This window comes from Podarcis muralis, chromosome W (assembly GCF_964188315.1).
Source record: "Podarcis muralis chromosome W, rPodMur119.hap1.1, whole genome shotgun sequence".
NCBI lineage: Eukaryota > Metazoa > Chordata > Lepidosauria > Squamata > Lacertidae > Podarcis > Podarcis muralis.
Genome location: NC_135674.1, coordinates 26,876,962 through 26,891,451, shown reverse-complemented (window position 1 = coordinate 26,891,451; position 14,490 = coordinate 26,876,962). Strand labels below are relative to the sequence as shown.

General features: G+C 48.6%; 1 protein-coding gene across 1 annotated transcript in view; it reads right to left on the bottom strand.

Moving 5' to 3' along the window:
- LOC144326432 (inositol polyphosphate 5-phosphatase OCRL-like) overlaps window positions 1-14,047 on the bottom strand; it is a 79,206-nt gene extending 65,159 nt beyond the window's left edge. The window contains 7 exon segments of the mRNA XM_077922987.1: window positions 4,588-4,775; window positions 4,910-5,026; window positions 5,759-5,873; window positions 6,190-6,291; window positions 11,915-12,082; window positions 12,168-12,292; window positions 14,027-14,047. Coding sequence (XP_077779113.1) covers window positions 4,588-4,775; window positions 4,910-5,026; window positions 5,759-5,873; window positions 6,190-6,291; window positions 11,915-12,082; window positions 12,168-12,292; window positions 14,027-14,047 — 836 coding nt within the window.
- Between the last annotated feature and the right edge of the window lie 443 nt (window positions 14,048-14,490).

Here is a 14,490-nt window from a genome sequence, read left to right as displayed (position 1 = left end):
AAACTTGTTTCAGTACTGCCTCTGATCCTCCTGATGCCATATCTTCCTCCTCAGATTTTTCAGGCTTTTCACTTTCTACTTTTTGTATTGCAAGCACAGCTGGAACTGATAGTCTGCGTCCCTGAGTTAAAGTTGTTTGCAAAAGCTGTGCCTGCTTTTTCGCTTTTTCTTTTTCCTTAGCTTCCTTAGCTTTGGCTGCTCTTGTCTTTCCTGTGCCACTCATCAGTCAATGTTCAAGGTCAAATGTTGTAGTCCCATGGGAAAGACAAGCCCAAATTTAAAAACAATCTGGAGAGAGAAGGTAAACAGAAAAAACTTTTCCCAGGCCTTTGTTATCCCAATATCCTCTAGGGGGAGTGCCACCAAAATTTAGTAAGAAGAAGGTAACTTTTCCGCCATTAAAGTCCCTTTTGTTCCATTTTTGAAGACAGTTTTAAAAACAAGTTAGTTCCAAAACACTAAGAAGAGAGTCCTGCAGAGCACTTTAAAACACTTAACAAAGTTCCAGCAAGGTGCCTGCAATTGTATCCATTCAAACTAAGTAAGCTCAAAAGTTGCACTTCAGTTACAAAAGTATCTGGAAGTTTGTTACAGTTCCGCAGTTAAGCAACTTCACCCGGCCACCCAAAGATTTGGGGTTAGAGTCTTCCCTCACCCCTTGGGAGACCGCTCCAAGTCAGTTTTTAAGCGATATTTTCGACTGTATCTTTAGCTGTATTTTTCCTTTAAAGATAGAGTTCAAATGTGCACGAAAGTCCCACTTTAAAGCCTTAAGGCTTCCCTGTTCGCAGCGCTTTCCGCTCTTTGAACAGTCTGCTTTGATCTTGAAAGCAGTGCCGGAAGACGGACTTCCTCTTTCTCGTCTCCCGGTTTCAGCCGAATTTCTTCAAATTATTTTAACAAATCTTAAATCCTTACTCACGGGTTTGCAGTTTCAGGCTGGTATTTTTGGAAGAAAGGTCAGCGCTCATCCGTGACAGCCGCGCGGCTTCGCCTCCGCAGAAAGAGCGATGAACTCACAGCACCGCTCCCCCTCCTTCACTCCGGAGCCCCTTACGGGGTCCCTTCTGCGAATTTGGGGTCGCTCCAGGTGCCCGCCGAGTCCCACGGCCACGAACTCACTCTGTCCGTGGTTTATCTTGATGGGTTGCCGCTGCGCCGTAGCGAAACAACCCTTTTCTGCGGTGCCCCTCTTCAGAGCTCGAAGAGGTCCGCCATCACGGTTTCGCGCCGCCTCCAGAAGTCCCAGAAGGCTTATTTTCTGACCACTGCTAGACTTTGCTTTTGATCAGAGCTTTGGAATGCCTTTGAAGGCCTGGCGCAGCGAGGAAATCCCGCCGGACTGTTATCTCTCTGAGTAATAAATTACTTTCAGAGTATGATCATATTAGGCTAGTGCTCTGTGAACTACACTGGCTCTTGAACTGGTTCCAGGCCCAATTCAGAGTATTCCATTTGGCCTTTAAAGTGTTTCAAGGTTTGGGAAAAGGGTACCAGAAGAAGGCCCACTTATTTTTGCACTGCCTCTCCACTGACTAGAATCTTTAGCAGGGGCAGCCCCTTCCCAGGGTACACCTGCTCTTTCAAGTATGACAGGGCCTTTTCAGTAATGGCATCCTACCTTTTAGAATAATATTCCCAAAGAGGTTCACCTGGCCCCTGCTTTGATGTCCTTTCAGCAAACACTTTTAAAATTTCCCATGGTTCTTTAATTCATGGGTAGGGTGCTTGTTGCCCTCCAAAAACTGCTGCAGTACACAGGAACATAGGAAGCTACCTTATATTGAGGCAGACCATTGACCCATCAAGCTCAGGACTGACTACATGGACTGGCAGCAGCTTTCAGGCAGAGATCATGCCCAGCCCTATCTGCACACACTGGTGACTGAGCCTGGAACCTTCTCCATGCAAAATGGCTGCTCTGCTTTTGCATTACTGCCCTTAACAAATTGCAACTCCCACCCCCCTGCCCCACCCCAATCACTGGAGAAGTTGCCCACATTTGCTATAATCTAATCTAATCTAATGTAATACATCTCTGCCACTAGGTTTATGTTGCTCTCTTTAGATCTGCTGCTATTAAGGTACAGTTTAGATGCTTTAAATTATCTTGAGGTGCATTTCTGATTATTATTTTAAATATGCCACTTTGGGGAAGAAATCCCCACAATTAATGAATTAATGAATGAAGCCCAGCACTCGCTTCCACAGATAATAATAATAATAATAATAATAATAATAATAATAATAATAATAATAATAATAATAATAATTTATTATTTATACCCCGCCCATCTGGCTGAGTTTCCCCAGCCACTCTGGGCGGCTCCCAATCAGTGTTAAAAACAGTACAGCATTACATATTAAAAACTTCCCTGAACAGGGCTGCCTTAAGATGTCTTCTGAATGTCAGGTAATTATTTATCTCTTTGACATCTGATGGGAGGGCGTTCCACAGGGCGGGCGCCACTACCGAGAAGGCCCTCTGTCTGGTTCCCTGTAGCCTCACTTCTCGCAATGAGGGAACCGCCAGAAGGCCCTCGGCGCTGGATCTCAGTGTCCGGGCTGAACGATGGGGGTGGAGACGCTCCTTCAGGTATACAGGACCGAGGCCGTTTAGGGCTTTAAAGGTCAGCACTAACACTTTGAATCGTGCTCGGAAACGTACTGGGAGCCAATGCAGATCTCTCAGAACCGGTGTTATGTGGTCCCAGCGGCCACTCCCAGTCACCAGTCTAGCTGCCGCATTCTGGATTAATTGCAGTTTCCGGGTCACCTTCAAAGGTAGCCCCACGTAGAGCGCGTTGCAGTAGTCCAAGCGGGAGATAACTAGAGCATGCACCACTCTGGCGAGACAGTCCGCGGGGAGGTAGGGTCTTAGCCTGCGTACCAGGTGGAGCTGGTAGACAGCTGCCCTGGACACAGAGTTAACCTGCGCCTCCATGGACAGCTGTGAGTCCAAAATGACTCCCAGGCTGTGCACCTGGTCCTTCAGGGGCACAGTTACCCCATTCAGGACCAGGGAATCCTCCACACCTGCCCGCCTCCTGTCCCCCAAAAACAGTACTTCTGTCTTGTCAGGATTCAACCTCAATCTGTTAGCCGCCATCCATCCTCCAACCGCCTCCAGGCACTCACACAGGACCTTCACCGCCTTCACTGGTTCTGATTTAAAGGAGAGGTAGAGCTGTGTGTCATCTGCATACTGATGAACACCCAGTCCAAACTCCCTGATGATCTCTCCCAGCGGCTTCATATAGATATTAAAAAGCATGGGGGAGAGGACAGAACCCTGAGGCACCCCACAAGTGAGAGCCCAGGGGTCTGAACACTCACCCCCCACCACCACTTTCTGGACACGGCCCAGGAGGAAGGAGCGAAACCACTGTATGACAGTGCCCCCAGCTCCCAGCCCCTCTAGACGGTCCAGAAGGATGTTATGGTCGATGGTGTCAAAGGCCGCTGAGAGATCCAGCAGAACTAGGAAACAGCTCTCACCTTTGTCCCTAGCCCGCCGGAGATCATCAACCAGCGCGACCAAGGCAGTTTCAGTCCCATGGTGAGGCCTGAATCCCGATTGGAAGGGATCCAAATGGTCCGTTTCCTCCAGGCGTGCTTGGAGTTGTTCAGCAACCACCCGCTCAATCACCTTGCCCAAGAATGGCAGATTTGAGACTGGGCGATAGTTGGCCAAATTGGCCGGGTCTAAAGATGTTTTTTTAAGAAGCGGTTTAATGACCGCCTCTTTCAGCGGGTCTGGGAAGGCTCCCTCACAGAGGGAAGCATTCACCACCCCGCAGAGCCCATCGCCCAGCCCTTCCCGGCTCGCTTTTATCAGCCAGGATGGGCAAGGATCAAGGAGACAGGTGGTCGGTTTCACTTGTCCAAGCAGCCTGTCCACATCCTCGGAGGTAACAGATTGGAATTGATCCCATGTAACAGGACCAGACAGAACTCCAGCACTCTCCCACCCTGGCCCTGCTCCCACGGTGGAGTCTACCTCCCTCTGAATCTGAGCGATTTTATCTGCAAAAAACTTTGCAAAAGCATTGCAGGAGATCTTGGGGTCCCTACCAGGCCCCGGTGGTACAGGTGGTTCCGATAGATTGCGAACCACCTGAAAAAGTCTCCTGCTGCTGTTTTCTGCAGATGCAATGGAGGCGGCGAAGAAGGCCCTCTTCGCCGTCGCCATTGCCACTTGGTAGGCTGGACGTTGAGCTCTAACCCGTGTCCGGTCTGATTCAGAATCTGTCTGCCCTGAATGAAGCAGGAGACTACAATGCTGGGCACTTCTGGCTGCTCTAGTAGAAACCTTAATGGTGCAGCTGCAGCAGCAGGGATCGCCGACACTGCACCCTCCTGGTGTTGCTGAAGTGGAACTCTCATGAACCCCAGTCAGCAAGGCCAATTCTTAACAATTATGGGAATTTTGGTCTATCAACATTTGGAGAGCACTATGCTGCCTACCCTTGAGCTACACACAGGCAGGAAAGTTACAGAAACGTGACTCAATTTGCTTCTCCAGATAGCGGAGACCAACAAGTTACATCAGCCAAGGCTCTCTCCCTCCAAGCCCTCGAAATGCACTCGTGTTTCATGATTGTCAGCTGCAGCAGACCCTGGTCAGGGGGCAGGAAGCTCATCTGGGCACAGATATCCTTGTAATTCTGGTTTCGGCGCTTGAAGTCTTCCACGTGGGCAGCAAGGTGGGAATTGACAATGCAGAAGCCGGTATAGTTGAAGACAAACCTCACGGCCACACACCCCTTATTACCCTGCAGGGGCGGAGCAAAGATGGCTGTTAGTGAGCAAGCAGGAAAGAGGGGGAAACTGGTTGGCAGAGATTATAAAAACATATAGACAGATAGAAAGATAGACGTAGGGAATTCCGCTGTCAGGGTCTACTCACCATCTTCCCCATGATGCCTGTGCCCACTGTCTCCCTCATCACTTCCTTGATGCGGCTGAGCTGGTCCTTCTTGACAAAGATGAGCAACATCATTCCGACTAGACGCACCAGCTGCACCTAGAAGATGCAAGGTACTGGGATGTCTACCAGCTCTGTTCATTGCTTGCTGTCATGGGCTGGCTGGATGCAGATAGGAGTGGTAGGTGGCACCAACTGGGGATCCCCCAAGGGAAGAAGGCTCAGAGCCAGGGAACTGGTGGGGGGACGACGACGCTGAGTTGTCAGAGGGAGAAGAGGGAGCAGACTGTGAGCAAGAGGAGGTGTTGGAAACTGAAGAGGCAAGAGGGCAGGAAGATTCTGTGGCAAACAGCAGTCCAGAATCAGAGGCAGAAGTGGAGGCTGGAGGCGGGGATCAAGAGGCAGAGATCAGGCAGGCTGCTGAAGAAGCCAGGGGGTCTCCCCATCCTGCTGCGATCAGCTCCCCTCCCTGCTGGTCTCCCAGAACACAGAGAAATTAAGAGGAGGGAGCAAAGACAGGCAAGGTGTCAGAGTCTCAGGTTGCTTGGGAAGGACCAGGGGGAGGAGGAGACTTCAGAGAGTGGTGGGAGGGTAGCAACCTTCAGCCTTCACAACTACCTCACTGGGGCAAGACCTGTTGGGAAAGGTTTCTGTGATCACGAGGCCTGCACGGTTTGGGTTTCTTTGAATAAAGAATGTTGGCTTCTTTTGAATAAAACACCACTGACACCAGGTGTTTTTTATTGCTGACCTATTCCTCCTCCTTCTCCTCCTCACTCCAGCTCCTGACAGCTGTCTTGCTGCTGAAGAAATGGGTGGGGTTGGACTTACTTTCTTGTACTTGGATTTGGAACGCAAAGCCTTTTCCACAGCTGTCAGCCACTTTTGCTCCTTTGTCGAGTCCAAGTAGAAGAAAGCCTCTGCGCTCAGGTCCAGCTCCTGGAACCTAATGCCAAAGTGCCATCAGACACAATACACATCCCTAGCACTGAGGCCATCCTTCCCCCAGAGCCTCCTAGGCCTCTGGCTATCTTTGATGCTGCTGTAATCCACTGCCCACAGGGTGAAAGGATGGCACTGCCACATTCATTATGGCAGAACGTTGCTTCCTGGCTAAAAGATACAAATCCTCAGGATTCTCCTATTTTGTTCCAAGTTGAAAGCAAAAGTCTTCACACAACAGGACCTCAGTTTAGAAAGTAGCTGTGTGGAAACAAAGACTCTGAGAGAAGGCTCTCTGAAAAGCTATTATGTCTGCTCACCCAATGCAGCAGATATCTGGGGGTTCAGGGTCACAGTTCAGCCAAGGTTCCAATCCCCTGTCTGGAGACTGCCCATTCACATTCCATGTCCCCACGAAAATGCTGCAAGGTAGAGAAGGATGTGGAACTGCAGGAATAGGACTCCAATCTGAACAGACGTGCTGGTTAAATATGCAAAGACAACAGGAGTGTGTGGCAGGTAGGATTACAAGGGCAGGCAAGATCAGGACCAAGAACAAACAAGTAATACCAGCCACTTCTTCCTCAGCTTAGCTATTTGGGGCCCCAAAGGAGCTTTGCTAATGAAAGAAAAAAAGCTTTTTCCTTGTATTTTTTAAGATGTGTCAGCCAGCCTGATATCTAAGCACTATCCCAGTAGCCACAGGCAACCAGAAATTCTTTGAAGGCAAGTGAGTTGGTTGATCTCTCCATTCTTCCTTCACCTGGCAACCTGGTTTCCAGGCTGGCTTTCAGGGAGCAGAAAACCACCTCTCAGATCTGCTGTGCCAAGCTTGTTTGCTAGATTACCCCGTAACACCCTTGTCCACTTTGCAAACCTCCTAAATGGCTAGCATTCTGTGTTTCCATGCTGGCCATGAAGGAATGGGCATTCCCCACTCTGAAAACAGCACAGAAATACAGCCTGTCTAGTAAAGGGGTAAAAAGAGCAAGCTAAACAGCCTCTGTAAAACAGTAATATCTGAAGCTGCTAACCACATACTGATAAACATATTATAAAAGCAGACATTAAAAACAAATGGCCACTGGGTACTACTAATGGTACAAGGAAATAACCAAAGCAAAAACTTTGTCTGAAGTAGTAAGCTTAGCATTATAAGGATGACCCACACCAAGTTTTTTTTTGGGGGGGTCACACCTCCCTGTCCTCCAGCACAGCTTTTAGGAGTTCCAAAGGTTTTGCTTCAGTTTTGGATTAACTGCATCTTGTCACAATGTCTGAAGCTGCACAAACCGCTTAATTTGAACCATGGCTCATTGAAACAAGCTAACTTCCAATCATGGGTTTACAAAGCTGGTAAAATTAACCACCATAGGATCTGGACACACCAAACTGTGGTTAATTTAAAATACAAGTGGAAGCTTCCAAATAGGCTTGGGGTGGGGGAGAAGTGTGCAAACCTGGAGGAGAGGCTGCTGTCCTGCTCATAATATGAATCATAGAATCATAGAGTTGGAATAGACCACAAGGGCCATCGAGTCCAACCCCCTGCCAAGCAGGAAACACCATCAGAGCTCTCCTGACATATGGTTGTCAAGCCTCTGCTTAAAGACCTCCAAAGAAGGAGACTTCACCACACTCCTTGGCAGCAAATTCCACTGTCGAACAGCTCTTACTCTCAGGAAGTTCTTCCTAATGTTTAGGTGGAATCTTCTTTCTTGTAGTTTGGATCCATTGCTCCGTGTCCACTTCTCCGGAGCAGCAGAAAACAGCCTTTCTCCCTCCTCTATATGACATCCTTTTATATATTTGAACATGGCTATCATATCACCCCTTAACCTCCTCTTCTCCAGGCTAAACATGCCCAGCTCCCTTAGCTGATAAGGCATCGTTTCCAGGCCTTTGACCATTTTGGTTGCCCTCCTCTGGACACGTTCCAGTTTGTCAGTGTCCTTCTTGAACTGTGGTGCCCAGAACTGGACACAGTACTCCAGGTGAGGTCTGACCAGAGCAGAATACAGTGGCACTATTACTTCCCTTGATCTAGATGCTATACTCCTATTGATGCAGCCCAGAATTGCATTGGCTTTTTTAGCTGCCGCGTCACACTGTTGGCTCATGTCAAGTTTGTAGTCAACCAAGACTCCTAGATCCTTTTCACATGTACTGCTCTCAAGCCAGGTGCCACCCATCTTGTATTTGTGCCTCTCATTTTTCTTGCCCAAGTGCAATACTTTACATTTCTCCCTGTTAAAGTTCATCTTGTTTGTTTTGGCCCAGTTCTCTAATCTGTCAAGGTCGTTTTGAAGTGTGATCCTGTCCTCTGGGGTGTTAGCCACCCCTCCCAGTTTGGTGTCATCTGCAAATTTGATCAGGATGCCCTTGAGTCCATCATCCAAGTCGTTGATAAAGATGTTGAATAAGACCGGGCCCAAGACAGAACCCTGTGGCACCCCACTAGTCACTCTTCTCCAGGATGAAGAGGAACCATTGATGAGCACCCTTTGGGTTCGGTCAGTCAGCCAGTTACAAATCCACTGAGTGGTAGCATAGTCAAGACCGCATTTTACCAGCTTCTTTACAAGAATATCATGGGGCACCTTGTCGAATGCCTTGCTGAAATCAAGGTAGGCTACATCCACTGCGTTCCCTTCATCTACCAGGCTTGTAATTCTGTCAAAAAACGAGATCAGGTTAGTCTGACATGCCTTATTTTTCAGAAATCCATGCTGACTATTGGTGATCACAGCATTCCTTTCTAGGTGCTCACAGACTGTTTGCTTAATGATCTGCTCCAGAATCTTCCCTGGTATTGATGTCAGACTGACTGGGCGATAATTATTTGGGTCCTCTCTTTTCCCCTTTTTGAAAATAGGGACAACATTTGCCCTCTTCCAGTCTGCCGGGACTTCGCCTGTTCTCCAGGAATTCTCAAAGATGACCGCCAGTGGTTCTGAGATCACATCTGCCAGTTCTTTTAATACTCTTGGATGCAGTTCATCTGGCCCTGGAGACTTGAATACATCTAGACTAGCCAAGTATTCCTGTACTATCTCCTTAGTTATTCTGGGCTGTGTTTCCTCTGCTGAATCATTTGCTCCAAATTCTTCAGGTCGGGCATTGTTTTCTTTATCGGAGAAGACTGAGGCAAAGAAGGCATTGAGGAGTTCAGCCCTTTCTGTGTCCCCTGTTTGCATTTCACCATCTTCTCCTCTGAGTGACCCCACTGTTTCTTTGTTCTTCCTTTTGCTACGGACATACCCATAAAAGCCTTTTTTGTTGCTTTTAACCTCTCTAGCAAGCCTGAGTTCATTCTGTGCTTTAGCTTTTCTGACTTTGTGTCTACATGTGCTGGCTATTTGTTTGAATTCCTCTTTGGTGGTTTCCCCCCTTTTCCATTTTTTGTACACATCCTTTTTTAATCTTAACTCAGTTAAAAGTTCTTTAGATAGCCACCCTGGCTTCTTTAGGCACCTTCCATGTTTCCGTCTCATTGGTATTGCCTGAAGTTGTGCTTTTACTATCTCCCTCTTAACAAACTCCCAGCCATCATGAACTCCCTTTCCTTTTAGTATTACTGTCCATGGGATCTCACCCAGCACTTCCCTAAGTTTTATGAAGTCGGCTTTCTTAAAGTCAAGAAATTGAGTCCTAGTATGCTTGGCTGCTCCTTTCCGCTGTATAGTAAACTTCAGAAGAGCATGATCACTCGCGCCTAATGATCCTTCCACTTCTACCCCACTAAGCAGGTCATCAACATTGGTTAGGACCAGATCTAAAATGGCTGTTCCTCTTGTTGCTTCTCCCACTTTCTGGACAATGAAGTTGTCTGCAAGGCCAGTGAGGAATCTGTTTGACCTTATGCTCTTGGCTGAGTTTGACATCCAACAAATATCCGGGTAATTTAAGTGCCCCATTACTACTATCTCCCTTCCTTTTGCATGCTTGGCCTTCTGTTCCACGAAGGCATCATCTATGTCCTCCGTTTGGCTTGGGGATCTATAGTAAACTCCCACAATGAGGTCTCTGTTAATCTTCTCTCCCTTAATTTTGACCCAAATGCTCTCACTTTGGCTTTGAGGTTCTAAATCTTGGATCTCTTCACAGGTATACACATCCCTGACATATAACGCCACTCCTCCTCCTTTCTTGTCTGGTCTGTTTCTCTGAAATAGATTGTATCCCTCCATTATTACATTCCAATCGTGGGACTTATCCCACCAGGTTTCAGTGATGCCTATTATGTCATATTTAGTTTGCTGTACCAAGAGCTCAAGCTCATCTTGTTTATTTCCCATGCTTTGCGCATTAGTGTACAGACATTGAAGTCCATTAATCATTCCCCCGTGTCTCTTATTTAAGGATTTTTTTCCTCCCACCTCTAGGTCTGCGTGCTGTTTGCTCCATTTGGTCTATGACATTTGGATGATCATCTTCATCAATTGATAGACTCCTACCTTCAGGAGCACTGTCTCCCTCCCCCACATTAGTCAGTTTAAAGCCCTCCTGATGAGGTTTCTGAGATTTTTGGCAAAAACATTCCTCCCAACCGTTGTGAGGTGCAGCCCATTGCTTGCCAGAAGTCCATCTTCAAGAAACTGCAGTCCGTGATCTAAGAATCCAACACCATTTGCGAAGCCAGCTGTTCACTTCCACTATTTTTTCCTCTTTCCCTGGGCCACGTTGTTCAACTGGGAGGACAGATGAGATGACAATTTGTGCATTTAATTGCTTCAATTTCCTGCCCAGAGCCTCGTAGTCTCTTTTGATCTTCTGGAGGCTATTGCTTGCAGTGTCATTGGTTCCCACATGAACCAAGAGGAAGGGGTATTTGTCAGTGGGTTTTATGATTCCTTGCAGTCGTTCAGTTACATCTTGGATCTTAGCCCCGGGGAGACAGCACACCTCCCGAGACATCTTGTCAGGCCCACAGATCACTGCTTCTGTTCCCCTCAGTAGGGAATCCCCTATCACCACTACACGCCTCCTCTTAGGTTTGGTCGGGGTTCTTCCGTGAGCTGTCCGTTCCAAGGTCGCCTGCACATTCCCTGAGGACTGACTTTGCTGCTCGTCTTCATATACCTGATCAACTGTAACGAGGGAGAGATCCTCAAATGGAGTCTGTTCTTCGTCTTCCATGCTAGGGGAGAGGACTTCAAAGCGATTGTGTATTTCTAAACAATCAGAGCGAACCCTGGGCCTCCTACTTCTTTGAGTCACGTTTCTCCATATATCTGGCACCTGTGTTGGTGAACTAGCCTCCTTCTCAGGGGTGTCCCCTGTCTCCTCTTTGGTGGAGACGGTGTTCTCTGTTGCTTCCAAGAAGAGCTCCAGCTCTCTAATTCTTTGGAGCGTAGCTACACGTTCCTCCAGTTGCTGGACTTTGTCTTCTAAGAGGGCAATCAACATACAATTGCTGCAGGTAAAGCTGCCTGCAACCTTTGGCAAGATGGCAAACATTGCGCAGGAACCGCAGGCGACTGCAGCTGTTCCCTCACCCTCCATCTTGAAAACGTGTCGTTGGGGGTGTCTACAGTGGTCCTCCATCTTAAAAAGCATGAAGACAGGACAAATAACCCCCCAAAAAAAACCCTTGGTCTCCCCCAACAAACGTTTGAGACTAGCTCCCCTAAATCTAAAAGATGGATCTTTTGCTCCTCCTTCAGCTGCTGCCCTGCAAGCTCTGATAAGCTCCTCCCACAGCTAATCACCTGACTCAACAGAAACCCTGCCCCCTCTGACCTTTGCACAGGGAGAGCAGCTAATCAGCCACAAAGAAACACACACACAAGAAAACTCTTTTGCTCCTTCTTCAGCTGCTGCCCTGCAAGCTCTGAAGCCACGGTTCAGTATGTGGCACCAAGGAAAATTGCCCACCACAACTAATACTTTAAATTACCCATCCATGTGGCCTGAGTGAACAGGACAGACTTTGCCTGGCACCCAACAATAAAGCTGTCATGTAGATGTTGCTTTCTCCAACCCCAACTATGATACAGGTTCCACTGGTGTTTGCATGGTGTTTGCACTTTTGCATGATCTGACCTGAAATTCTGGGTGTTGACATATTCCTTCTCTCTCTTGGCGAGGACGTGCTGGATGAGTCCCTCTCTCTGTCCGGACTGCGTATGTGTGGAAGGCACAAAGAGCTTGTGCATAGTGTGGGTCACTTGGGGTTGCTTCTTGCTCATGCTCTCCTTGTCACGGATACGCCTAAGGGAGATGAGAACAGAACTCAAGTAGTCCTTAAAACCAAGGAGGCGGGAGGGCACAGTACACCTCTAAGGCAACTTATAGCCTGCTTGGTGGCAGCGGTGGGGGTGGAGGCTCCCGGCGGGCACTCATTTGCTGATTCTGCAGGTTTCTTTCCTTCTCCATGAAGTTATCCTCGAATCCCAGAATTCCGGAGAGAAGAAAAGACTTCTGAGGTTAGAGAGGCTTCAGAACCGTTTGGGGAAGTTTCGGGAAAGGAACTTAGAAAATATTTAACTGCAGGGAAATGTTCCTGCCTCCCCACAGCACCACATTTGCCGGACAATTGCCTCTCAGCTTATGCATGTTTAGGAAGGATTGTGGAGGCAACAGGTCCTCCCCTCAAGGCCTTTTCCTCTAAAGGAGGTAGACTGATCTTCTCCAATCCTCTGGCCACTGCTGAGTGTAATGGGAATTGGGGTTGCTTGTGTGTAAACCTCCAAACTGCTCCAAACTGCTTGGGGTGGTTGCGCCTTTCCCAGGCTGAGCAGCCCCTTGGCACGGCTGCTTCAGTCGCTGGCAGAATCCGTCAGTGGGCGTTTCCTAAACTTCTTCCAACATAAGAATTCCTTAACGGACAACCTCCTCCGCGCCTCTCTGCGCGGAAGCCTTCTGCGCAGAGTGGGCGTGCCAAGCGGTGGTCCTCCACTCTCCTCACTGACCTCACTGGAAGAGTCTCGGAGCCTCCCCTCCGAAGTGCTCTCTGCCTCTCCTTTCTTCCTGGTGTCACCTGGGCTTCCTTCCCCAGCGGAAGCTCTCTCTCTTCCCTTACTAGTTCCCTCTCCGGCATCATTGGGGAGCCTAACCTCTCCACTCTGCTCTGATGTCAGTTCCTTGACATCCACCTCCCTCCCAGGGCCCTCCCCCGTCCGTTCCTTGGACGGTGACGCAGGGAACCCTCGGAAAGAGCTATCCCCTCCACCTGATGATTCAAATACCGCTCTCCACCTGCTGCTGTCTCTACCCGCTCCCCAATCTTCCCAGTCGGATTCTTCTTCTTCGGATAATTCCCCTTCCTCCTCTTCGGAAGCGGGAAATCCCACAAACACTTCTTCATCATCTGTGGTCCCAAATTGCCCCCCCCCCGACTCTCTCTAGTGGTTTGGGCTTCCTAGGGTACCTGCGATGAAACTCCTCCTGCAGATACTCATCCCTCATCTCTTCTGCTGGAACCCATGTGTTTTCCGATTCTGACTCCCCCTCCCAAGCCACCAAATATTCCACTCGCCCCCCTCTCCACCTAGAATCGAGAATTTCAGCTGCATGTCCACTGAGTTCCCTTTCCTCCATCTGTGGATGCAGGGGTGTTTCTCTTTGTTGGCCCAGAAATTCTCTCCCCTCCCTGAACGGTGAGAGTAAGGACCTGTGGAACACCGGGTGCAGTTTCATGTTAGAGGGCAATTTGAGCCTAAAGGTCACAGGATTCACCTGTTGGGCTACTTCAAACGGTCCCAACCGCTTTGGCCGTAATTTCTTACACCCTCCTTTGAAAGGTAACCCTTGTGTAGACAACCACACCTGGTCCCCCACTCTTATAGTTTCCCCTTCTCTGCGGTGCTTGTCCGCCTGTCTTTTGTACACTTCCTTTGCCCTTTCTAGGTTAATCTTAAGCTGTTGGTGTAAAGCCTCCATTTCTTCCACAAATTGTTCGGCCGCTGGCACACTCCACCTCCTCTCCCCCGCCCCGGGGAAAGCCCTGGGGTGACACCCGTAATTTGCCATAAATGGAGTCATCCCCGTGGACACATGTTCCGCGTTATTGTATGCAAACTCAGCCAGTGCTAATTTGTCCACCCAATCGTTCCCCCTGTCGTTGACGTAGCAGCGTAGGTATTGTTGAAGTATGCTATTAGCTCTTTCTGCTTGTCCGTTGGTCTCTGGGTGTCTGGCCGTTGAGAAGCTCACTTCGACGTCCAGCAGGCTCATCAGCTTCCTCCAGAATCTGGAAGTAAATTGCCGGCCTCTATCGGATAAAATCCTCAAGGGGGCGCCATGCAACCTGAAAACATGCTCTACAAACAGCTTAGCAGTCTCTTCTGCAGACACTACATGCGAACAAGCAATAAAGTGGCACATTTTGGTCACCAGTCAGCTACCACCATTACTGCCGTTTTTCCCCTGGCCTTGGGTAAATCAGTCATAAAATCAATTGATACCACCTCCCATGGTTTCTCTGGTGTGGGTAAAGGCTCCAGTAACCCCACGGGTGTGTCGCGTATTCCACGCGGCGCTTTCAGCGAAACACTAAGAGTTCCATGTTTTTCCAGTGCAGTCTTTTTTAATGTGAGCTATATACAGGCATTTACAAAAGAAACAGTCCATACAGAGTACTTACAAACGAATACTCTCCACCACAGCACCACCACACT